At 36.0% G+C, this 24,165-nt stretch overlaps 2 protein-coding genes across 3 annotated transcripts in view; one reads left to right on the top strand and one right to left on the bottom strand.

The window, feature by feature from the left end:
- SLC6A14 (solute carrier family 6 member 14) overlaps positions 1-20,123 on the top strand; it is a 29,342-nt gene extending 9,219 nt beyond the window's left edge. The window contains exons 7-14 of one of the 2 annotated variants that reach the window (XM_005700262.3): positions 2,410-2,550; positions 7,769-7,997; positions 11,649-11,774; positions 13,599-13,717; positions 14,281-14,380; positions 14,641-14,750; positions 16,965-17,132; positions 18,759-20,123. In XM_005700262.3, the coding sequence (XP_005700319.2) occupies positions 2,410-2,550; positions 7,769-7,997; positions 11,649-11,774; positions 13,599-13,717; positions 14,281-14,380; positions 14,641-14,750; positions 16,965-17,132; positions 18,759-18,905 (1,140 nt within the window). In that variant the 3' untranslated portion in view covers positions 18,906-20,123. The remainder of the gene's footprint in view (positions 1-2,409; positions 2,551-7,768; positions 7,998-11,648; positions 11,775-13,598; positions 13,718-14,280; positions 14,381-14,640; positions 14,751-16,964; positions 17,133-18,758) is intronic. The other variant, XM_005700263.3, reaches the window with a different exon arrangement.
- Positions 20,124-21,386: 1,263 nt separating this feature from the next.
- CT83 (cancer/testis antigen 83) lies at positions 21,387-23,185 on the bottom strand. Its single transcript, XM_005700266.3, has 2 exons — positions 22,451-23,185; positions 21,387-21,683 (listed from the first exon to the last, which is right to left on the bottom strand). Exons 1-2 carry the CDS (start codon positions 22,523-22,525, stop codon positions 21,387-21,389), a joined length of 372 nt encoding a protein of 123 aa, XP_005700323.1. The 5' UTR covers positions 22,526-23,185.
- Positions 23,186-24,165: the final 980 nt, after the last annotated feature.

Here is a 24,165-nt window from a genome sequence, read left to right as displayed (position 1 = left end):
ATGTTATTGTTTTATTTTTAAACTCTCATAAAGTACTGCAGCAATATCAGAGAACATGAAATTTTCTCTGTGAGCAGCTGTACAATACCCAGAAAAATAAACATGTGTGTGTTTGTAACTACCAGACTGAAATTTCCATAAGGACAGAGAACAAGAATAACTGTGGATACTATCTTTGCGTTCCTGGTACAATATCTAGCACAGTTACTGTTACATTGTAATGAGACATACTGTTAGATCACAAAAATACCAGGAACATCACAAATTCAGTGGAAATTTTCCAAAACAGTGTTGTGATTGTACATTTTTGAAACCCTTGGTTGTTTCTGATGTTAATATTGAAAAATCCATGAAAATCCATTTACCCAGGCAATTGATTTTTACTGGTCTTGGTATGGTTTGTTTAAATCATCTCCTTGGGCATATTACCAAACATAGGACATCTATGGAGCAAAGAAATTACCCACATTAATGCAAAGCTAGCCTCAAAGGCAGTCTGTTCATCTGGAACCATGTGTTATCTAGGATACAAGCAGTTCACATGTATATATGTGTGCTTTCAAACACTTTTAATGGTAGCTTTAAGGATAATAATATCAAGTGTCCAGTACTCACTTTAAAAACTTTCACAGGATTTGGACAACTACTAGGAGATTTTCTTTCTTCTCTGGGATTGAGCATAGACTAACTACTTCAGTTAAAAGTTTACTTTTTAGACTACTTTAAAGTCATTTTCTTTCCCACCTTAATGCACTAATTTACCAAGAGGAGATTTTCACTCCTATCAGACATTTGTTGTTTAGTCACCAAGTTGTGTCTGACTTTTTGCGACCCCATCAACTTCAGCACACCAGGTTTCCCTGTTCTTCACTATCTCCCGGAGTTTGCTCAAACTCATGTCCATTGAGTCAGTGATGCCATCCACCATCTTACCCTTTGTCACCCGCTTCACCTCCTCCCCTTAACCTTTCCCAGCATCAGGGTCTTTTCCAATGAGTTGGCTTTTTGCATCAGGTGACCAAAGTATTGGAGCTTCAGCTTCAGTATCAGTCCTTCCAATCAATATTCAGGGTTGATTTCCTTTAGGATTGATTGGTTTGATCTCCTTGCTGTCCAAGGGACTCTCAAAAGTCCACAATTCAAAATCATCAATTCTTCACGTTCAGCTTTCTTTATGGTTCAACTCTCACATCTGTACACGACTACTGGAAAACCATAGCTTTGACTATACAGACCTTTGTTGGCAAAGTGACGTCTCTGCTTTTGAATATGCTGTCTAGGTTTGTCATAGCTTTTCTTCCAAAGAGCAAGCATCTTTTAATTTCATGGCTGCAGGCACCATCCACAGTGATTTTGGACTCCAAGATGATAGAATCTGCCACTGTTTCCACTTTTCTCCCATCTATTTGCCGTGAAGTGATGGGACCGGATGACATGATCTTCATTTTTTGAACGTTGAGTTTTAAGCCAGCTTTTTCACACTTCTCTTTCACCTTCCTCAAGAGGCTCTTCAGTTCCTCTTCACTTTTCTGCCATTAGAGTGGTATCATCTGCATATCTGAGGTTGTTGATATTTCTTCAGGCAATCTTGATTCCAGCTTGTACTTCATCCAGCCTGGCATTTTGCATGATGTACTCTGCATAGAAGCTAAATAAACAGAGTGACAATATACAGCCTTGATATACTCCTTTCCCAATTTTGAACCAGTCCGTTGTTCCATGTCTGGTTCTGTTGCTTCTTGACCTGCATACAGGTTTATCAGTAGGCAAGTAATCTGGTCTAGTATTCCATCTCTTTAAGAGTTTTCCACAATTTATTGTGATCCACACAGTCAAAGGCTTTAGGGTAGTCAGTGAAGCAGATATTTTTTCTTGAATTCCCTTGCTTTTACTATTATGCAATAGATATTGGCAATTTTTTCTGGTTCCTCTGCCTTTTCTAAATCCAGCTTGTACATCTGGAAGTTCTTGGTTCATGTACTGTTGAAGGATAGCTTGAAGGATTTTTAACATTACCTTGCTAGTATGTGAAATGAACGCAACTATATGGTAGTTTGAACTTCTAGATATACAAGATGGATTTGGAAAAGGCAGAGGAACCAGAGATGAAATTACAAACATTTATTAGGATACATTTAGGAAAGTGCTTCATCTGGATTTCAAATAACCATTGCTGATATAGTGTTTATTTACAACATAAACCCGGGAAACATTGCCACATACATCAGAGTGTTTTGAAAGTGGATCATTCGAAGAGTGGTAAAAACAGAAAGAGGAAATTATGCCAACTTTGGTATTAGTATTATCAGACATTAATAGGCTAAACATCTCAACTGGCTAGTAACTTTCTTTGTATACAATTATATACCATGAGTTTTAAAAATAATAACTTTTGGTTGTTCTTGGTAGGTGGTGTATTTTACAGCTCTTTTCCCCTATGTTGTCCTACTCATCCTGGTGATTCGAGGGGCAACTCTGGAAGGTGCATCAAAAGGCATTTCATACTATATTGGAGCACAGTCAGATTTTGCAAAACTTAAGGATGCTGAGGTAAAACAATTTGGATTTCACATATCTAAGGAGGTCAACCTTAGATAAAGTCAATACTGAAAATCTTTGATTACCTAGAGTGTTATAATGCAATATCTTGTAAAAGAATATGGAGTTAAAGTTATTAATGTTTCTGTCCACTAGGATGCCTGATTTTAAGTGTTTAACATGACACTAATGCTGTCTTATTAGAAGTGAGACAGTCATTTTTAGTAACAGGATTTTCAGTCATTTTATTCAAACTGATCCTATTTGATCAAAAGGATTTGGACCCACAAATTGATGACCAGGGCTTCCCAGATGGCATTAGTGGTAAAGAACCTGCCCGCCAATACAGGAGACATAAGAGACATGAGTTCAATCCCTGGGTTGGGAAGATCCCTGGAGAAGGGGCAACCCACTCCAGTATTCTTGTCTGAAGAATCCCATGGACAGAGGAGCCTGGTGGGCTACAGTCCATGAGGTTGCAAAGAGTCAGACACAACTGAAGTGATTTAGCATGCATGTGACTTATCAGATAAATGCGTAGTAGATTTAAAAATTACAGTTGATGGTTTAATGGTCTAATATAAACTTTGTCTTTAAAAGTTAATATTCTGAAGTTAAAACATAAATTTGAAATGAAGAATTCCATAAACAAAACTGTTACTTGTATACAAGACACATAAATAATGTGTCATAAATATGAATTTGTAACCCCTTTTAATATTAGTCTGTCTTCAGATAATGGCTATGTGTATCATATGTACAGAAAATCTTTTAGAATTTTAACTGCAGAGGGCATTGCCAGTAAGTATACTCCATAGACTTTCCTTCTATTGATACAGCCTAATAACACTTTCACTATTTTAGTAGTCATGTCACATTCTTAGAATATATTAAGCTTCTGGTCAGGCAAAATCCCACAATATTATATTAAAATCAAGAAACACTATAATATCATATTAGTAGTATTAGCCAAAATGGATGTTAGTTTTAGCTTGCTATGGTATTCTTTGTGGAACTCATGCTTTCAGCAGTTGCTATGTTCTAAATACTCACAATATGGATATTTAATTATTTTTTGTAGAATGTTTCTGATAACCAAGTCAAATTTATCAATTTTTAGTCATGGAAATCCATCCTTTACCTTTTTGAAAATTGAGAGGTCAGTCTCCGGCTTTTGGTTACCTTCTGTGTGTCCAAATCTTTTTCACTCAGTAGTAATCACAAAAAATCACTCTAAATCATTAATCTAAATTGATGACTCTAAATCATTTTAGAACTATGAACTTTTATTGTTTATGCATTGGAGATTAACGTACTTTGATGTATCCAAAGGCCACTGCTTATTTCTTCATTTTTCTTGGGCCTCACATTTTTTAACCTTGTGTGTTAATCTCTTCCCAACTAGATGACCATTTTTGATGATGGATAAGAAACAAATAAAATGGAAGTTGGGATTCATCATCTTCTCTCTGTTAGGTTATTAAACAAGATAAAATATGTTAATATACTTTGAAAAAATGGTAAACTGTTATATAAATGATCACACAAGTATTTTAATTATTGCTGTTATGTAATACTAAATAATTGTAGAATGTAGCATTTTTCCTAAGAAATGAACCCTACATTTTCTTTAAATCTCATAACTTTGAGCACAGTGGAAAAGCTCCTTTGATATTCCTCTAAGTGGCTTTTAAATCCTCAGAAACCTAGGCTTTATAGCTCCATGAGACTATCCTGCAATTTTTATGTGACTGTTTTATATTGGTCTATGTTTTGGTGTCTATTATCTTTAAAACATCAGAGCTAAGCCTAAAGTTCTGTGTGAAACATATAATTTAATTCTCCTACCTCCCCATCCCAACACAAACACTACCCTCACCCCTTCTTTGGGTGTGCTGGCAATGAAAATATTTTCTTAGATATTTTTTTTATTCCTCTCCAATTTATATGCTAAGCATGCAATCACAAGTATGTATTTTTCCTTTTCTTTAAATATTTGAACTCTATTGATATCTCTAGGAGAGTAGAGAACCACACAAATTGATAGCTAGAGGGGTCACCAGTGATTGTTTTACTAACTCCTTCATTTTACAGTGATAAAAGTTGAGATCCAGGAAGATTCACATTTAGTTAAATTTACATCGCCTGTTTGTGCATCTTGAATTAAGATTTCCTAATCCCTAAACTTGGAGAAGGAAATGGCAACCCACTCCAGTATTCTTGCCTGGAGAATCCCAGGGACAGAGAAACCTGGTGGGCTGCCATCTACGGGGTTGCACAGAGTCGGACATGACTGAAGCGACTTAGCAGCAGCAGCAGGAGCAATCCCTAAACTAATAGTCTTTTATATAGCTGTGAGATGGGTAGGTATAGAGACGATAAGTATGTTTGGAACTAGGCAGCTTAGTTACATCATTCATGGTATGCAGAGCATTCTTACATAACCGAGACCTGCCACACCACCTCCAGACCCTTCACCCCACTCACATATGCATGCATAATGTATCAAGTCAAAGCAGCTGAGAGACTAACATAAGCATGTTGTTCATCTCTTAATATGGGTTGGCCAAAAAGTTCATTTGTGCTGGCCAACCTGATATGTAAAACTGCCTAAGAAATGAGTGCATCTTATTTCTCACATGATTTTCTTATCTTGTTGTTGTTTAGTCACTAAGTCATGTCTGACTCTGTGACCCCATGGACTGTAGCCCTCCAGGCTCCTCTGTCCATGGGATTTCCCAGGCAAGAATACTGGAGTGGGTTGCCATTTCCTTCTCCAGGGGATCTTCCCGACCCAGGGATCGAACCCGAGTCTCTTGTGTTTCCTGCACTGGCAGGCAGATTCTTCACTGCTGAGTCACCACTTAAATATAACCAATTGTTAAATGTATAGTGAAATGACCATGATTTAGCTGTCTATCTATGCATCTACCTACCCATCTATTTATCCATCCATTTTACTTTCTACTGGCTTCCTGCCATTATAAAGCAATTTAGTATAATAATCATCTAATATCAAGCTATATTCTGAAAACCTAGTAAATATTTATTTACTCCTAACAACTTTATTCCTATTGAAATTGGAAATAGATTATATACCTTTCAAAGAGAAAATTATTGTTTTTAACTTCCACAAATGAAACTGAGTATCAGTTTATATTTCTTTTCCATAAAAACATAATAGCTATCATTGAATATGCTATGAATTGCTTTGCATATATTGTCTCATTTAATTCTCACATCATTCTTAGGACACATAGTTATTACTACTATAATTATCATCATCATCTCCATTTTACAGATGATGAAACAGGCTTGAAGATGTTAAAATAAATCAAATTCAATGAAAGTGAGAGGTATTGGATTTAGACTTCATTCTTTTTGATTCCAGAGCTAGAACTGTTAAGTCACCATGTTAACACGGCCTGCCTTCCATTGACCAATCATATTTCCAGATAGACTAAAAATACACTTTTGCCTACTTATATGCCAACCCTATTATTTGAAGTCTCCATAATTAGATTTTTCTTCAGAGTAATGTTATATCTATAGAATTTCACTATCAAGATGGATTTACCTAGGTTAGTTTCTAAGACTAATTATTTCCCTTTAGCAAAGACATAGGAGGGGTAAATTGTAAAAGGGGGAAAGATAAAGGGGTTGAATTAGATGAAGAGTGTGAGCACTGCTTAAAGAGATAAGGCCAGCTACATGGGGCTCTAATCAAAACATGGAATGAGGGAACTGGATGATTGAAGGGATGTCTAAATGTGTCATCATTCTTTAAAAACTCCCTAGTACCATCCTTGTTAAGAATATGTTTTTTTTGTCCCCAAGTTGATATGCAGAGTAAACAGAATTCCAATCAAATTCCCAGCACAGTTTCCATGGAACCTGAAAATTTATTCTAAAATTTATGCAATAAAGCAAGGCATTTCATAAGAAATGAGGAAGATTTGTCCTACCAGATGTAAAATGGTATTATAATGCTAATGGTACTAAGATAATGTGTTTGCATAGGTATACACGTACAGGCCTGTGGAACAGAACAGTAGTCTCAAAAACAGATTCATGAACATATGGAACTTGATATGTGGCAGAGGTGGGGATACAGATCAATGGGAATGGGCTGGACTATCCAATTGATACAATTGATATCCAAATAATATAATGGATAATATCAATTATCTTCAATTGATATTTCATTTAGAAAACAATGTATTTGGATTTCTAATTTAATATGCATTAAATTCAATTTCAGGTGAATTGAACTTAAGGATATAAGCAAAACTAAGTCTTTTAGAAGAAAATATAGGATAGTAGCTTTATGACCTTGGGCTAAGGATTCTTTTTTTCAGTCATAGAAATCAAGGACAATACATAAAAGCAAAGATAAATACCTTCAGCTACATTAAAATAAAATCTTTGGTTCATCAAAGGACACAGTGTTAAGAGGGGGGAAAAGGCCACAAATTGGGAGAAAAAAATTAAGACGTATAACAGATAAAGGATTAGAATCTGACTACATAAAGAATTCCTAGAGGTCAAATAAGACAAATAACCCAAATAAAACATTGGCAAATATGTGAACAGGAATTTCACAGAAAAAAAAATAACTATAGAATATAAACAAATAAAAACATGCTAAGCCTTATAAATTATTTAAGGTTATCAACACTCATTTTATGGCCATTAGTTTGGACAGCATTCAAAATTCTGACTGATGTTGGCAAGGATGTGGGGGAGTGAGAACTCTCATACCATCTGGTGGGAGTGCAAACTGATACAACCACTTCAGAGAATAATTTGGCAATATTTAGTTGAATTAAAATTTCATATGGTTCAAATTGATAATGGATAAATCTCATATACTACTGAATGAAAAAAGCAGGTTGTATTAGTTTACATGCACTAAGATAACTTTACTATAAACTTAAAAACATGCAAGGCTAAATGCCATATTGTTTAGGATAGTAAAAATATGAAGAAAACCAGAGAAATGATAAACACAGAAGTCAGGATAGCAGTTACCACTGAAGTTGGAAGTGTGATACAATCAGGAAGGAGCACAGGGAGGCTTTAATAGCCTAGCAACAATTTATTTCTTAAGCTCAGTAGTGGGTATTTAGGTGTTTGTTTTGTTTTTATGTTATTGACTTGCATATACGAAATATTTTATACAAGTGAAAAATTAAAACTGTGTGTTTTAAAATATTATTTTCTTTTATAGGTTTGGAAAGATGCTGCCACACAGATATTTTATTCTCTGTCAGTTGCCTGGGGTGGTTTGGTTGCCTTATCATCTTACAATAAGTTCAATAACAACTGTTACTCAGATGCCATTGTAGTTTGTGTGACAAATTGCCTTACTAGTGTATTTGCTGGATTTGCTATTTTTTCTATATTGGGACACATGGCTCATATATCTGGAAAGGAAGTCACACAAGTTGTAAAATCAGGTATGTAATGCTATATATAGCTTCTATATATCTCATTTAAGAAACACTGATATCAGTTCAGTTCAGTAGCTCAGTCGTGTCTGACTCTTTGCGACCCCATGAATTGCAGCACGCCAGGCCTCCCCCTCCATCACCAATTCCCGGAGTTCAATCAGACTCAGTTCAGTGAGTCAGTGATGCCATCCAGCCATCTCATTCTCTATTGTCCCCTTCTCCTCCTGTCTCCAATCCCTCCCAGCATCAGAGTCTTTTCCAATGAGTCAACTCTTCATATGAGGTGGCCAAAGTACTGGAGTTTCAGCTTCAGCAGCATTCCCACCAAAGAAATCCCAGGGCTGGTCTCCTTTAGAATGGACTGGTTGGATCTCCTTGCAGTCCAAGGGACTCTCAAGAGTCTTCTCCAACACCACAGTTCAAAAGCATCAATTCTTTGGCGCTCAGCTTTCTTCACAGTCCAACTCTCACATCCATACATGACCACAGGAAAAACCATAGCCTTGACTAGATGCACCTTAGTCGGCAAAGTAATGTCTCTGCTTTTGAATATGCTATCTAGGTTGGTCATAACTTTCCTTCCAAGGAGTAAGCGTCTTTTAATTTCATGGCTGCAGTCACCATCTGCAGTGATTTTGGAGCCCCCAAAAATAAAGTCTGACAGTCTCCACTGTTTCCCCATCTATTTCCCATGAAGTGATGGCACCAGATGCCATGATCTTCCTTTTCTGAATGTTGAGCTTTAAGCCAACTTTTTCACTCTCCTCTTTCACTTTCATCAAGAGGCTTCATAGTTCCTCTTCATTTTCTACCATAAGGGTGGTATCATCTGCATATCTGAGGTTATTGATATTTCTCCCGGCAATCTTGATTCCAGCTTGTGTTTCTTCCAGTCCAGTGTTTCTCACGATGTACTCTGCATAGAAGTTAAATAAGCAGGGTGACAATATACAGCCTTGACGTACTCCTTTTCCTATTTGGAACCAGTCTGTTGTTCCATGTCCAGTTCTAACTGTTGCTTCCTGACCTGCTTATAGGTTTCTCAAGAGGCAGGCCATCTCTTTCAGAATTTTCCAGTTTGTTGTGATGCACACAGTCACAGGCTTTGGCATAGTCAATAAGGCAGAAATAGATGTTTTTCTGGAACTCTCTTGCTTTTTCCATGATCCAGCATATGTTGGCAATTTGATCTCTGGTGCCTCTGCCTTTTCTAAAACCAGCTTGAACATCAGGAAGTTCACGGTTCACATATTGCTGAAGCCTGGCTTGGAGAATTTTGAGCATTACTTTGCTAGTGTGTGAGATGAGTGCAATTGTGTGGTAGTTTGAGCATTCTTTGGCATTGCCTTTCTTTGGGATTGGAATGAAAACTGACCTTTCCCAGTCCTGTGGCCACTGCTGAGTTTTCCAAATTTGCTGGCATATTGAGTGCAGCACTTTCACAGCATCATCTTTCAGGATTTGAAATAGCTCAACGGGAATTCTATCACTTCCACTAGCTTTGTTCATAGTGCTTTCTAAGGCCCACTTGAGTTCATATTCCAGGATGTCTGGCTCTAGGTGAGTGATCACTCCATCGTGTATATCTTGGTTGAGAAGATCTTTTTTGTATAGTTCTTCTCTGTATTCTTGCCACCTGTTCTTAATATCTTCTGCTTCTTTAGGTCCATACAATTTCTGTCCTTATGAAGCTCATCTTTGCATGAAATGTTCCCTTGGTATCTCTAATTTTCTTGAAGAGATCTCTAGTGCTTCCCATTTTGTTGTTTTCCTCTATTTCTTTGCATTGATCGCTGAAGAAGGCTTTCTTATCTCTCCTTGCTATTCTTTGGAACTCTGCATTCAGATGGGTATATCTTTCCTTTTCTCCTTTGCTTTTCACTTCTCTTCTTTTCACAGCTATTTGTAAGGCATCCTCAGACAGACATTTTGCTTTTCTGCATTTCTTTTCCAAAGCACTCAAGATTTAGGGTATTTTTTCTTTCTCGTTTCATCTTAAATAACTTGGTTGTTTTAATCATATAATAATTCTTAGATGATCTGAGAAACAAGACTATATTAGAGAACAATTGTTTAAATTTTTTTCCAAATTTTGTTTAGTGCTTAATATGAACTACTTATGGTTAATATGAACTACTTACTGCACAATTGCAAGTATTAGGCATCACGCTATGCACTTTATATTCATTATCTTCATTTTCATGCATGTATATAAAGACACATACATATATATATGTGTGTATTAATATATATATGAATATGTGAGAGAAACTATATATGAAAATTAATCCATGTACAATTACACCATTACATATGAATTTTTTAAATGCACAAATGTCATATAGATTGAAACCCAACTGACTTTGCATATACAGCTGTGTCCAGCTTTAAAGGAATCTGATTAATGAATGTCTTAACTTTAAAGACATTAACTAGAGATGCTTAATTATCTGGCTTGGTGGCTCAGACGGTAAAGAATCCGCCTGCAATGCAAGAGACCCAGGTTCGATCCCTGGGTGGGGAAGATCCTCTCGAGAAGGGACTGGCTACCCACTCCAGTATTCTTGCCCAGAGAATTCCATGGATAGAGGAGCCTGGCAGGCTATAGTCCATGGGGTCACAAAGACACAACAGAGCAACTAACTTTCACTTTTGAAGACTCTTAGGAACAGAAGTCTAGGGTTCTTTTAAGTCGGTTTTTCTTACTAAATTTCTATTTATTGTTAGTATCATTTGGTGGAGAGATTGAGGAGTGAGAATAGAATGTTGGGACTAGAAAGGACTTTGGAGATCATGTAGTGTCCCACTTCTCATTTACAGAGGATGGGACTGAGCATAGAAATGTTATGTCTTGCAGAAGATCAAAAATTAGGAAGTGATAGAGTCTAGACTAGAAGCGAATTCTCCTGAAGCCTAGGTCAGTCCCCTGGGAGGTTGGAGACACTTAAAATACTTAAACTAAGTATTATATAATATGATTTAAAAAATGTTGACAAGTGTCTCTAAAGGCAACATACATCAAATGGAAAATAAGATTCAATTTATAGTTTTATTACATACAATCTTGCAGGGGTCCATATAATAATTTAAATGGCACTAAAATTATACCTGTTATTTTGCAATAACCTATAATGGAGTATAATGTGCAAAAATACAGAATCACTATGTTGTATACCAAAACTAACAGAATATTGTTGTAAATCAATTATACTTCAATAAAAAAATAAGTTGGCACTACATAGCTGTGAAATGTACAGTGAAAAAAATAAATGACACTACATATTGTGATATTGGGTAAACATTGGAAAGAGAGTTGACTGGAGTTTAAGACAGTTGCTCTTCATTAATTAAAAAAAAATAAAATCAGCCAAACATCAGTGATGTAGTTAAGATTTCTTATGTGAGAAAGGTACCATTTACAAAATTTATCTCACTAGCTTAATTTACAACACATGTTTACATTACCATATTATAGAACAACCTACATGAACACTTTTAAAAAGTGATAGTGAAACAGTTGCTAAAGAATGTATATTATCCATTGAGTTGTCAAATTGAGAGTTTTCTAGTATCTTACTTTGAAAAATGTTCAAATATGTGAATTTCTTTAATTTTCTTTAACTTAATTTAAATTAAAATTCCATTACGTTTTCCTAGGTTTTGATTTGGCATTCATTGCCTATCCAGAAGCTTTAGCTCAACTCCCAGGTGGGCCATTTTGGTCCATATTATTTTTTTTCATGCTTTTGACTTTGGGTCTTGACTCTCAGTTTGCTTCCATTGGTAAGTAATACTCCCAATGTTAACATATCCCTCTCATATTTTACTCTACTTCAAAACATCATTTTCTTACCCTTGTTGCCCCTGTCTAGCTTTTACTCTCAGAATGATCTTTCTGAAAAATCTTTTTAACTTAAATTTTAAATATGGAAAAAGAAAACATACTCATGTATCAGATACTCAAAAGGAACAGATATTAATATTTTACGTTTGCTTTGGACATTTTTTAGAAAAATAAACTGTTACAGATAAATTTGAAGTCCCTTATGTTTCTGTGCCTAATACAATTCACATTTCTTCCTTCCTAGAAAGCAACTGTCACCATGGATTATATGTTATTTGTGTACATTGTGTATATATATATATATATATATCCATAAATAAGATAAAATTTTTAAATTTTCACATAAATGTGAAGTTTCATAACATACATACCATTCTGACAGTTGCTTTCTATATGTATTATGAATCCATGTTGATACACAGACATGTGTTAGTTGCTCAGTCATGTCTGACTCGTTGCTACTCTTTGTGCATGGACTTAGCCTGCCAGGCTCCTCTGTCCATAGAATTCTCCACGCAAGAATACTGGAGTGGGTAGCCATTCACTTCTCCAGGGGCTCTTTCCAACCCAGGGATTGAACCCGAGTCTCCTGAATTGCAGGCAGATTCTTTACCATCTGAGTCACCAAGTTAATTCACAATCTGTTACCATAATTATGGGCATTTGGATTATTTCCAATTTTAAAAAATTAATTTATTTTAATTGGGGGCTAATTACAATATTGGTAGTGGTTACACGCACTGCTGCAGTAATTATTCTTATATATGGTTCTCTTTTCCAATGAGTCAACTCTTCGCATGAGATGGCCAAAGTGCTGGATGACAGAGGATGAGATGGCTGGATGGCATTACTGACTTGATGGACATGAGTCTGAGTGAACTCCGGGAGTTGGTGATGGACAGGGAGGCCTGGCATGCTGCAATTCATGGGGTCACAAAGAGTCAGACACGACTGAGCGACTGAACTGAACTGAACTGACTGATGGTTCTCTTTACACACAGGAATTTCCCCTAGGTTTCAGTTCAATTCAGTCGCTCAGTCGTATCCAACTCTTTGCGACCCCATGAACCACAACACACCAGGCCTCCCTGTCCATCACCAACTCCTGGAGTCCACCCAAACCCATGTCCATTGAGTCAGTGATGCCATCCAACCATGTCATCCTCTGTTGTCCTCTTCTCTTCCTGCCCTAGGGTACACAACTAAAAATTCTGAAACAGTTTTTGTGATATCACAATGTTACATAAAACATTTTAATAATGTATAGGAAAAAGTCCAGCCTCCTCCAGTTGACTTTCAAAGCCCTCCAAAAATTTCAAACACGTTTCTTAATCCTTTACTCATATATCGTTCTACTTTTAGCCAGTATCCTGTTTAATGAACATATTTACTCCTTAAACCTAGAAGGCCTTTCTGTAGCCATGTGAATTCACCTTATTTAAAAGTTCTACTAAAATCTTCCTTCCCTATAACCCTCTTTCAAACTTCTTCAGCCCTCAGGAAACTATTACCTTATAATTACTACCAATGAAAAACCTTATAAAACACACTAAAAACAACAAATAGAGCTGTATTTGATTTTTTTTATCAGAACTGATGAATGGTGACTGCCAAGAGAAAGGATCCTATGGATTTTTAAAAGCAAGAAGTTGGGCCCAGAGTATATTCTCAACATATATTTGTAAACTTAATTAATAGAAGTTGATTTCTATGATTAAAATTATTGGCAAATGAATTGACATGTCATTTTTTTCCTTCTGAAGAAACGATTACCACGACAATTCAAGATTTATTTCCCAAAGTGATGAAGAAAATGAGGGCTCCCATAACTTTGGGTTGCTGCTTGGTTTTGTTTTTCCTTGGCCTCATCTGTGTGACTCAGGTATACTACAGTATTTTTTCATAGATAAAATATTAGTTGGAATGTACTTTATAATCTAAATAAGGAAGCCATGGTTTAAGAGCATGTTTAGTACAGACTTTAAGATTTTCTGAGTTTTAACCCAGATTCTTTCCCCATCATAACACAATTTCAATAGCATGTATAATTTGGGGAGGGGAGCCCAATAGTGGACAATTTTTCCCCAATTACAATAAAGTTACAGACTTTGTAGGCTGTAACTTCTTTGTAGGCTGTAATATAGGCTATATTTCTTGGCAACTACAAAAGAGCACACTACCTTTCATTTTTATAATCAACTATTCTAAATGCTTATTTTTTAAATAGGGACTCAGAATAGAATAAAAGGTACAGACTGTTTAAAATATTTAAAGGCCCATTTGTGTTTACATTTGAAACATTCCCTTTTACATTTTGGCAGAGGTGAAACCAAGGAGCATATGTTAAAAATCAAATTAGTAGATTCAATCTGAGTACCTCATCAATCATAAAAGTAATTAAAACTATATTTAAAAGTAATTGACTTTTTTTTTTTTTTTTGGTAGGCTGGAATATACTGGGTTAATCTGATTGACCACTTCTGTGCTGGATGGGGCATTTTGATTGCAGCTATACTGGAAATAATAGGAGTCATCTGGATTTATGGTAAATAGTGACTACAGAATGATTTACACATTTTATCAAAATGACTTAGTTTTATTCCTCTCCATTATGTTTACTATAATAACTAAGTATAATATACTGGGCAAAAATTTATTATGAATAAAATGTAGTTAACGGTATTATATGCTTCACTGCTATAGTACAGGAAAATGTTTAGACATAGAAAGATAACTTAGAGCCAGAATGATTAATGAATGAAAGTATGAGTAAGGGCTAAATGTACTCTTTATTGCTGTTTTTAGGAGGGAACAGGTTTATTGACGATATAGAAATGATGATTGGAGCAAAAAGGTGGATATTCTGGCTATGGTGGAGAACTTGCTGGTTTGTCATTACGCCTGTCCTTTTAATGGTAAGTATTAACATGCCGTGAATCTGGTATCAATAATATATATATTTAAACACTTGTAAGATAAACTTGAATATTTACATTAAATACAGTAAAGCAAATTCATATCATTTTAAAATCAATGATTTTCAACTTTTCATGACTGGTGCCTCCAAGTTGCTGAAATTACAGTGCCTTTCTTTGTTGCATTATTTCTGAGGCCATAGGCTTAAACATTTACTATTTGAGACTTAAAGGTATCCTAAAGAGTACCTAGGACAAGACACTTAAAAATTATCAATACAATAAATTTTTAAAAACCAGTCATTTGCTCATTCCCTAAAAAATATGCTGAGCCACTTACAATGTTTTTAACCTCTCTGTTTAAGACCCAGTCTCTGCCTTCAAGAAATTCAATCTAAATATACTAACTGCTAAGGAACAACACTCAGTTATTAATGCATATTTTTTATGGGAAGTAGTATCTGAAATTACAAAAACTCACGTGCATCAATAGAAGCAATAGTTTATGTTAAAAATTAGTGCAATTTAGGAGCTGAAGGGAGAAAGACATGGCAACCCACTCCAGTATTCTTGCCTAGAGAATCCCGTGGACAGAGGAGCCTGGTGGGCTGCTGTCCATAGGGTCGCACAGAGTCGGACACGACGGAAGCGACTTAGCATGCACACATGCATTGGAGAAGGAAATGGCAACCCACTCCAGTGTTCTTGCCTGGAGAATCCCAGGGACAGAGGAGCCTGGTGGGCTGCCGTCTATGGGGTCGCTCAGAGTCAGAAACGACTGAAGCGACTTAGCAGCAGCAGCAGCAGCAGGAGCTGAAGGAAAGCAAAAAATAACTTTAAATAACAGTTCAGGACGGTAAAAGGCTGAATGCCAAGTAAACACTTTATGAGACAGAAAATTACTATGGGCTAGAGATAATGGTGGGGGTGGGGCAGGGGGAAACTTTATTGAGGATGAGTTTTGGTTCTCATTGCCTCCATGCTTCAACGATTTCCCTAGAAAAGGGTATTATGTTAATTTGATCTACACTTTATTTTAGAGGGTGCTTTTAATATTTGGCTTTGACAGTGCTACTAAATATTGTTTTCCTCATTTGACAAGTTTCCATAATAAAATAAGCCCTTTATCAACTTAGAAGTTCTAACTAGACATTTTAGCCAGCTAATTTCATTGATTTCTAGGCTTGACAACTAGATTTACTTTAAAATGCAAAGGTATTAAATATTAAATGATATACATTATCATCTATTTTGTATAAAGTCATACATATTAGACTCCTATCCCTCATCCATTCTCTTGTAATTATATGAAATTATGGTAATTTTGAAATAGACTTAGTATAATGAAATTAAAGGAATTTTTTAATTTTGTTTGCTTTACAGATTTCTATATAATTAGTTTTAATGCTGCAACAGTATAGTAGAGGTTTTTTTAAAAAATATTTTTTAAAAAACTTGGCCTTAAAATGTTTTCATCTTTAAGATTCACTGTGTTACCCGAACATCTTTTTTTTTTTTTCAATAAGAAAGTGCTTTGGTAACTATGTACCCATGTGTGAATGCCTGTATGTTTTGGGTGTGGAATAAGGGGTACTCTGTGTAGTGGGAAATAAATAGAAACTACTGCTAAGCAAGACACAAGGCATGTTCACTAAAATGTATTTTACATTCTCATTGAACTAACTGATATGCTGGCTAGCTTATAGGACAGAATGCATGCATACTAAGTCACTTCAGTCATATCTGACTCTTTGCGACCCCATGGACTATAGCCCACCAGGCTCCTCTGTCCATGGAATTCTCCAAGCAAGAATACTGGAGTGGGTTGCCATATTTCCTCCTCCAGATAGCACAGAATAAAATTATGCTATTATAAATGAAAGTTCAATAATATAAATTTCAGACACTATTTTACTTTCAACAGATAAATTTTATGGTAAGGTATTTTACTGAAATACATGTTGTACAAGTATCTGTATCGATGCTAATTTTTGTAAGACAAATACAAGTTATTTAGATTGGTTCATTTAGAATTTGATTTTCTGGCTAGTTACCTGATTATCTTAGTCACCTTGAATGTATTTTCATCTTAATTGTTTTTGATAAGTTATTTCTAAGGAATGGAATACAACTGGTAATAATTAGTACAACTGAAACCATTAATGCAATAAAGTCTAATCTTTACCATTTTCTTTTCATATTTTACTTTCACAGTCAATCTTGATCTGGTCAGTGATACAGTTTCGTAGACCTAAGTATGGCCAAATTCCATACCCTAACTGGGGAGTTGCTCTAGGCTGGTGTATGATTACTTTCTGCATTATCTGGATTCCAATCATGGCTGTCATAAACATAATTCAAGCTAAAGGAAACATCTTTCAAGTAAGAATGTTAATATTATTTATACTTTATAATATAAAGTACTTATGATCAAAATGAAGGTTAATATGAGATTTTGAACATGAAATCAAATTAATCACTCTTTCCCTCAGGTAACTTTTTTTGTTTGTTTATAAGGCTTCATTTTATTTTCTAAATTTTACTTTATTTTACTTTATAATACTGTATTGGTTTTGCCATACATCAACATGAATTCCTCATGGGTGTACATGTGTTCCCAATCCTGAACCCCCCTCCCACCTCCCTCCCCATACCATCCCTCTGGGTCATCCCAGTGCACCAGCCCCAAGCATCCTGTATCGAACCTAGACTGGTGATTCAATTCTTATATGATATTATACATGTTTCAATGCCATTCTCCCAAATCATCCCACCTTCTCCCTCTCCCACAGAGTCCAAAAGACTGTTCTATACATCTGTGTCTCTTTTGCTGTCTCGCATACAGGGTTATCGTTACCATCTTTCTAAATTCCATATATATGCATTAGTATACTGTGCTGGTGTTTTTTTCTTTCTGGCTTACTTCACTCTGTATAATCAGCTCCAGTTTCATCCACCTCATTAGAACTGATTCAAATGTATTCTTTTTAATGGCTGAGTAATACTCCATTGTGTATATGTACCATAGCTCTCTCAGGTAACTTTTATACCTGATACAATTTATCTGTTACTATGTGCATAACATTGTATTATACTGGATGTATATTTTTGTGTCACCATGTACTAGGCTATAAGCTTCTTTAAGAAGGGGTCTTGTCTTGATTACTATCATATCCTCAGGCCGTATTAAAATGCTTAGCACGTAAAAGTTATGGTATCTTGGTGCTAGGGGTAAAGAACCTGCCTGCTAATGCAGGAGACATGAAACCCAGGTTTTATCCCTGGGTCGGGAAGATCCCCTGGAGAAGGAAGTGGCAACCCACTCCAGTATTCTTGCCTGGAGAATCCTATGGATGGAAGAGCCTGGCAGGCTACAGTCCATAGGGTTGCAAAAGAGTTGGACATGACTGAGCGACTGAATTGAACTGAGATGACACAAAGCAACTTCATCTGGTTATAATACATACTATAATAGCATGTTAAAACTGGAAAAAGTCTGGTAAATTACCTTGAACCAAATCTAGACCCTGAGTTATCCCTCTTTCATGGAGGCCTAAGGGAATGGAGTTGATTATGATATCTCAGTAGGACAATGTCTAGGTAGGCTCAGAAGTCAGACTGGATTCAAGATTTAGGTCAGTGTTTAGTGGATATAGATGAATGGCTTTACCCTCTGATTCTTGAAACTTCCCAGTCATACACTGGTTTAGATCCTAACCTAACCCTTACTCTAAAGCCAGGATAGAAATTCAATGAAAGTATGTGAAGTGATACTGTTGCTTGAATGGGTTCACACACTTCCTTTTGAGTTCATTTATATACTCAGTTATTTTGGCTTTGTAGTTAATACAGTTCTATTAACAACTGGTTAAATTTGAGTATCATTTTCTCTATAGACGATTAAGAATTTAGATGATCACTTTTTTACTTTTCTATGTTATTTCATTTTGGTTAGCAAGAAGACATAACACTCTATAATGAATTTTTTTTTTTTTTTTTGCTTCTCAGCGCATTGCAACCTGCTGCAGACCAGCTGCTAACTGGGGGCCATACTTGGAAAAACATCGGGGGGGAAGATACAAAAACATGTTAGATTCTAAAAAAGAGACTAACCATGAAATATCTAATATTAGTGACAGCAGAAAACCAGAATGAGATCTATGAGCTTTCTAATTTCGACAGGAATGTAATACAAAAATGTGAATCTACTAATGTTTAGCAATGTGATTTATCTATCTGTTCACACATACATAGCTGCCTCTATTTCACAATAAAAATTTTGTATTGCTACAATATTTTTCTAATATACTGAAGGCTTTATTTTGAGCTGATTATTTAGAAAATAGTTATATTTTCTATTATAAAAGTTTTTAAATACTGTTTGCTTATATTTCTTAGCACACAATGTTTCTTCTCCATAAATCTGGGGAAAATAAATATATTTAAAAGTGGTAAAACTGAAAATTAGAAATGCCATGCATATATGTATATATGGAAAAAATGAACTATGTATATAAAGACTATTGTTTAATATCTTTGATTCATGTCTAAAAACTTCATGCCCTCATAATTAACTTTTTTAAGGTGAGCTTAATAGTTATTCTTTATTTACAAATAGTGAAATAAGACAGAAAACTATGGCCAGTAAGTGATAAATCTAGAAAATGGAATCCAGAAGCTTTGGTTATTTCTTTCCCCATAAAATGTGTTCTGTAGGTTATGGTTAGAAGAAAAACATGACCCATCTAATTTCTACTGTGTTTCACAAAATTTAAAGTAGTTCATTTTATACCCTGAAGTCTAATTTCAAATAGAACATAGAACAAAATACTAATGAGGAAATGGCTTCAATCAAATCTAAGATCTTGTGATTGTAACATATAGTTAAGTAGAATGATTTTGTTTTACTTGAATAAGTTACTATTTACAGCTGATAACTTATTTACATACTTATAGGAGATAAACTTGTGAAGCTTGTCAAGAATGAGGGCAGCCAACTTAGAAAGTCCTACGTGCCAATTTCTTTACAAAAGATAATGAAAACATCATATCACTAATAGATTTATACACTGATTATATATCATTTATAACTGGTTTAACATCACAATCTAGGATTACCTAACTATGGAAGAAACTTTTCAGTTATTCTTAAGGTTCTTAACATGGGCTTCAGAGACTGTATGAGGCTGAAATTACATGTAATATTTTTCTACATGTATGTGTATATGCATTTTTTCTACTGCGAGAGTCCATATTTTTCATCAGACTATCAAAAGAAATCTGTGACTCTAAAATATGTTTAAGAGCCACATATACTACTGCTGGCTTTTTGTTCTTGTCAAATGATGAGTAAAAGAATAAATTTAAGCATTAATTTCTTATACATTTTAAATTCCTTTTCCTTTTGATTGAAGATTAAATGAGTAAGGGATTAAGGTTTTCCTTTAATTTATACTGGTTACTTATTTTGGGGGCAGGGGGCATGAAGTTAGATAGGTAGGCCTGTAATTGAGCAATCTCAGTGAATTATGTACATAAATATGATGAACTTGTGTTAGATATTTTGAGGATTTTCTTTGAGGCTTCCCTGGTAGTTCAGATGGTAAAGCATCTGCTTGCAATGCAGGAGACCTGGGTTCAGTCCCTGGGTCAAGAAGATCCCCTGGAGAAGGGAATGGCTATGCACTCCAGTATTCTTTCCTGGAGAATTCCATGGACAGAGAAGCCTTGTGGGCTATGGTCCATGGGGTTGCAAAGAGTCAGACAAGACTGAGCAACTAACATACACATAAGATGAACTTGTGTTAGATATTCTGAGGGTTTTCTTTGAGGGTAGGTCAAATGCTGTTAGTGAATGTCAACAGATTACTAGATTTTATAAAATATTTAAAATAGATTGCTAAATACAGCATATAAATACTTTAATTTTAAGCCATATTATATTATATACATTCTACCATTATATTTTGGTGCTATTTGAGGTATGGGTTTTTCACCAAATAAAATGCAGATAATTTTCTACAGGTGACTTGCAATTCAGGGAAGATTTAGGCACACTTCTAATGAAATATCTAATTAGTAGCAGAGGTGGTGCTGGAAAAGTAGTCTACTTCAATAGCTGACTATGAAGAGTAGTTAAGAGTTTCTGTGACTATCTTTACAAGTATGTAAAGCACAGATCTTAACAGAGTCCCTGGCATATTTTAGGGTGCTCAATGATAGCTCTTAGTATTATTACACAGATTCAATAGTGTTAGACTATTCTGCATAATGGAAAAAAGTTCCATCAAATCTCATTTACTTTAATGCAAACTTGGAGACATTTACAGTATTGTATTGTAAACCACTAGAAAAAAAACTTTCACAATTGAAGTTAAAATCACTATATCTCAACTATATTCTTTTTACTGTAGCTAATTAAAAAGAAAACAACTCAAACTGTTTCTTTCTCTATTGTGCTTTCATTCCTTCTCCAGTAAAATATGTTAGCAACATAATCAACTCTCTAAATGTAAGCAAACTGACAAATGTCTGGATTTTGTATCTGACTTGGCACCCCTCCCCTTTAAAATAATAATTCATTTGGTATAAGCATATAATCAAGTGAATCCACTCAAAGTCCCTTTAATGATTGCCTCAATTGTTATTACATTCTGTAGGCTTGTCAGTGGATTTCCGGTTAACTAATGCACCATTTAAACCCTTAGTAACTAGGAATTGTTCCAGTTCAGCCAGCTTGTATTCCACGATCCTGAGGTTTACCAATATTCGCTTCTGCATGGCTATTGAGTGTGGGAAATTAATTAAGATATCCCGAGAGAGATTGTTGACCGAAAGACTCTTATCAGTATTGCTCTTAGTTGACCGAGTAGAAGAGTATGATCTTACTAGTGCAACAGAAGTTGAATTTGATGACATTTCACCAGTGTTTCTCTGTAAGGGAAGGAAATTAAACATATGTAGTTTATTGACTTTAGCAATGTCCAAATACCACCAAATAATAACATTCTTAGTCTTGGTTTACCAAAATGAACTGATTGACCTCCCCCAAGATTAAAAATCTGTTGAATGAATACATTAATTTGGAAATATGTCCTTCCCAAAGAGTGAGAGAAAAAAAAAAAATGAAAGTAGCCTTTTGATGCCAAAATGCCATAGCCTTGGCTTACATTTCTTAGGCATTCCAGTAGGTCCATACTTGGACCCTGATTCTTATCTAAAAGCACTTCACTTGGAACATTAAACATCATCAGGAAACCCACATTTTGACCTTAATTATCTGTGATGCCCCCTCCACCCACCCAAAGCTGTCATAAAGATGACTGATAATGAAAATACAAGAGAGGAAGAGGCAAACAGAATCACATGGGGGTAGTAAAAGCCAGAGAGGAAGAGTAGGTACAGTTTCTTAAAATGGGAGGGGACAGATGGACACTTTCTGCTGTACTTTTCAAGTGGATGAAAAACTGACCTCATCACCTAGTGACTTGGGGCTTTTCACAACACAGTACAGCTGTGGAACTACTGGTCAACATGGGAGAAGTGTGAGGTAGAGTCAACATCTGAGTGCTTTCAAAGGAAAAAGGAATGGGGAGACCCCTGCCTTACTCTTTACTATCTACTCTCTTAAACACACCTCCCTCCCCAAGCCATGTATTTGTCGAGCTTCATCTAATTCCAACTTCTCTTACACACTTTACCTGAAACCAGGTTTTCCAGAAGACAAACATGAAGGCAAACAGAATGCTGCTCACTAGCAGGAACAGGAGGCTCATGGTGCCTCTTCAAACCTCTTCCCTCTTCTCAGGAACTGAGGCACTCAGCTGGCAGTTGGGAAGCAGGGGGCCGCTAGCCGCCCGGAAAGGAGCGGGCCAGGACGCTCAGCGTCCCTCACTGCCTGGTGCAAGTGGGATGCTAGGCAGAGTCCAGCTTTATATACCAGAGAGAGCATGTGACCTCACAATTGAGCACGCACAGGGGGCGGTACGTCACAATCTGATGACGTAACACCAGCTTGACGGGAAACCAGGCAGCGCATACCGCACACCTGATTACAGTTAAGATAGTTAGAGATGGTGGGAGAGTTTGGGATTTTGGGGAAGCTGAAACACAGTAGAAGTAAAGACGCCAAATTGACTGGTTAAATGCTAGATTTTAGAAGTGCTTCCCCCACCTTTTTTTCCTGTTAAGATTTTTTTTTTCCTTTGCTGCAACCACTTCATTATTCATTTCAAAAACTAGTTCAAAAGCAAGGTAGAAATACACTGTAAAAGTAGTTACCTACATATTGTGAGTCGTAGCCAAATACCTCCTTACCACCCCCGCTGCTATTTTAAGATTCACTCCAACTATATTCACATTGGGATAATGTACGTTTGTGCCACTGTACAGTTTAAAAAGTAATTCCAGGGCCATTTCTCCATATAGCTCTCACAATAATTTTGTGCTATGCTGCTAAGTCGCTTCAGTCATGTCCGATTCTGTGCAACCCCATAGACAGCAGCCCACCAGGCTCCACCGTCCCTGGGATTCTCCAGGCAAGAACACTGGAGTGGGTTGCCATTTCCTTCTCCAATGCCTGAAAGTGAAAAGTGAAAGTGAAGTCGCTTAGTCGTGTCTGACTCTTGGCGACCCCATGGACTGCAGCCCACCAGGCTCCTCCGTCCATGGGATTTTCCAGGCAAGAGTACTGGAGTGGGGTGCCATTGCCTTCTCCGAATTTTGTGCTATAGGTATCTTTAATGGTGTGTCTACTTCGGGAAAGGCAGAAACAGATTCAAGTGTTAAGTAAACTCATTTGAAACTAGTAGCAAAAGCACAGCTTGAATCCACAGAGTTTGAGTTCTGAGGTAAACTCCCATTCCCTCATCCTCATCCCCATCCTCAGGACCTCTACCTACACTTGTGAGCCTCAAATATTTACTATTCTCTACCCAAGGAATGGAACAGTATATTTGGATTAATTAATGAGAAGGGACAGATACAGAAATCATTGTACAAGTTAGAAGTGCTCAAGAAATTCAGGTAAATGTACAAGATGACACTGAACTAAAAGTCAGTACTAAAGCAATAGCCAGGATAATCTCAAGATAAGTGTCAAACTGTAACCCACTAACTGCTTGGGGAATAACTCACATCTTCATAAAGATAAGAAGGAGAGGAATTACATTTATGCATTTTTATATCAAGCTTTTTTTTCCCAATTATGAGTTAAACCTTAAAGATTTATTTAACATGTATTTATTAAACACCCATGTAAAGGGCAGGCACTGTGCTATATTCTGGGAATACGATTATGAGCAAAACTAAAGTCTCTGCTCACTCAGAATGTGCACTCTAGTGTGAGAGATAGATAGTAATCAAATACAGAAATAATGTAAAAGTATTAATGAAATAACTGATAACAGGAGCTACA

The sequence above is a fragment of the Capra hircus genome (genome assembly GCF_001704415.2).
Source record: "Capra hircus breed San Clemente chromosome X unlocalized genomic scaffold, ASM170441v1, whole genome shotgun sequence".
Lineage (NCBI taxonomy): Eukaryota > Metazoa > Chordata > Mammalia > Artiodactyla > Bovidae > Capra > Capra hircus.
Note: the sequence above shows the minus strand (reverse complement) of the source record. Positions and strands in the feature narration are given on the sequence as shown.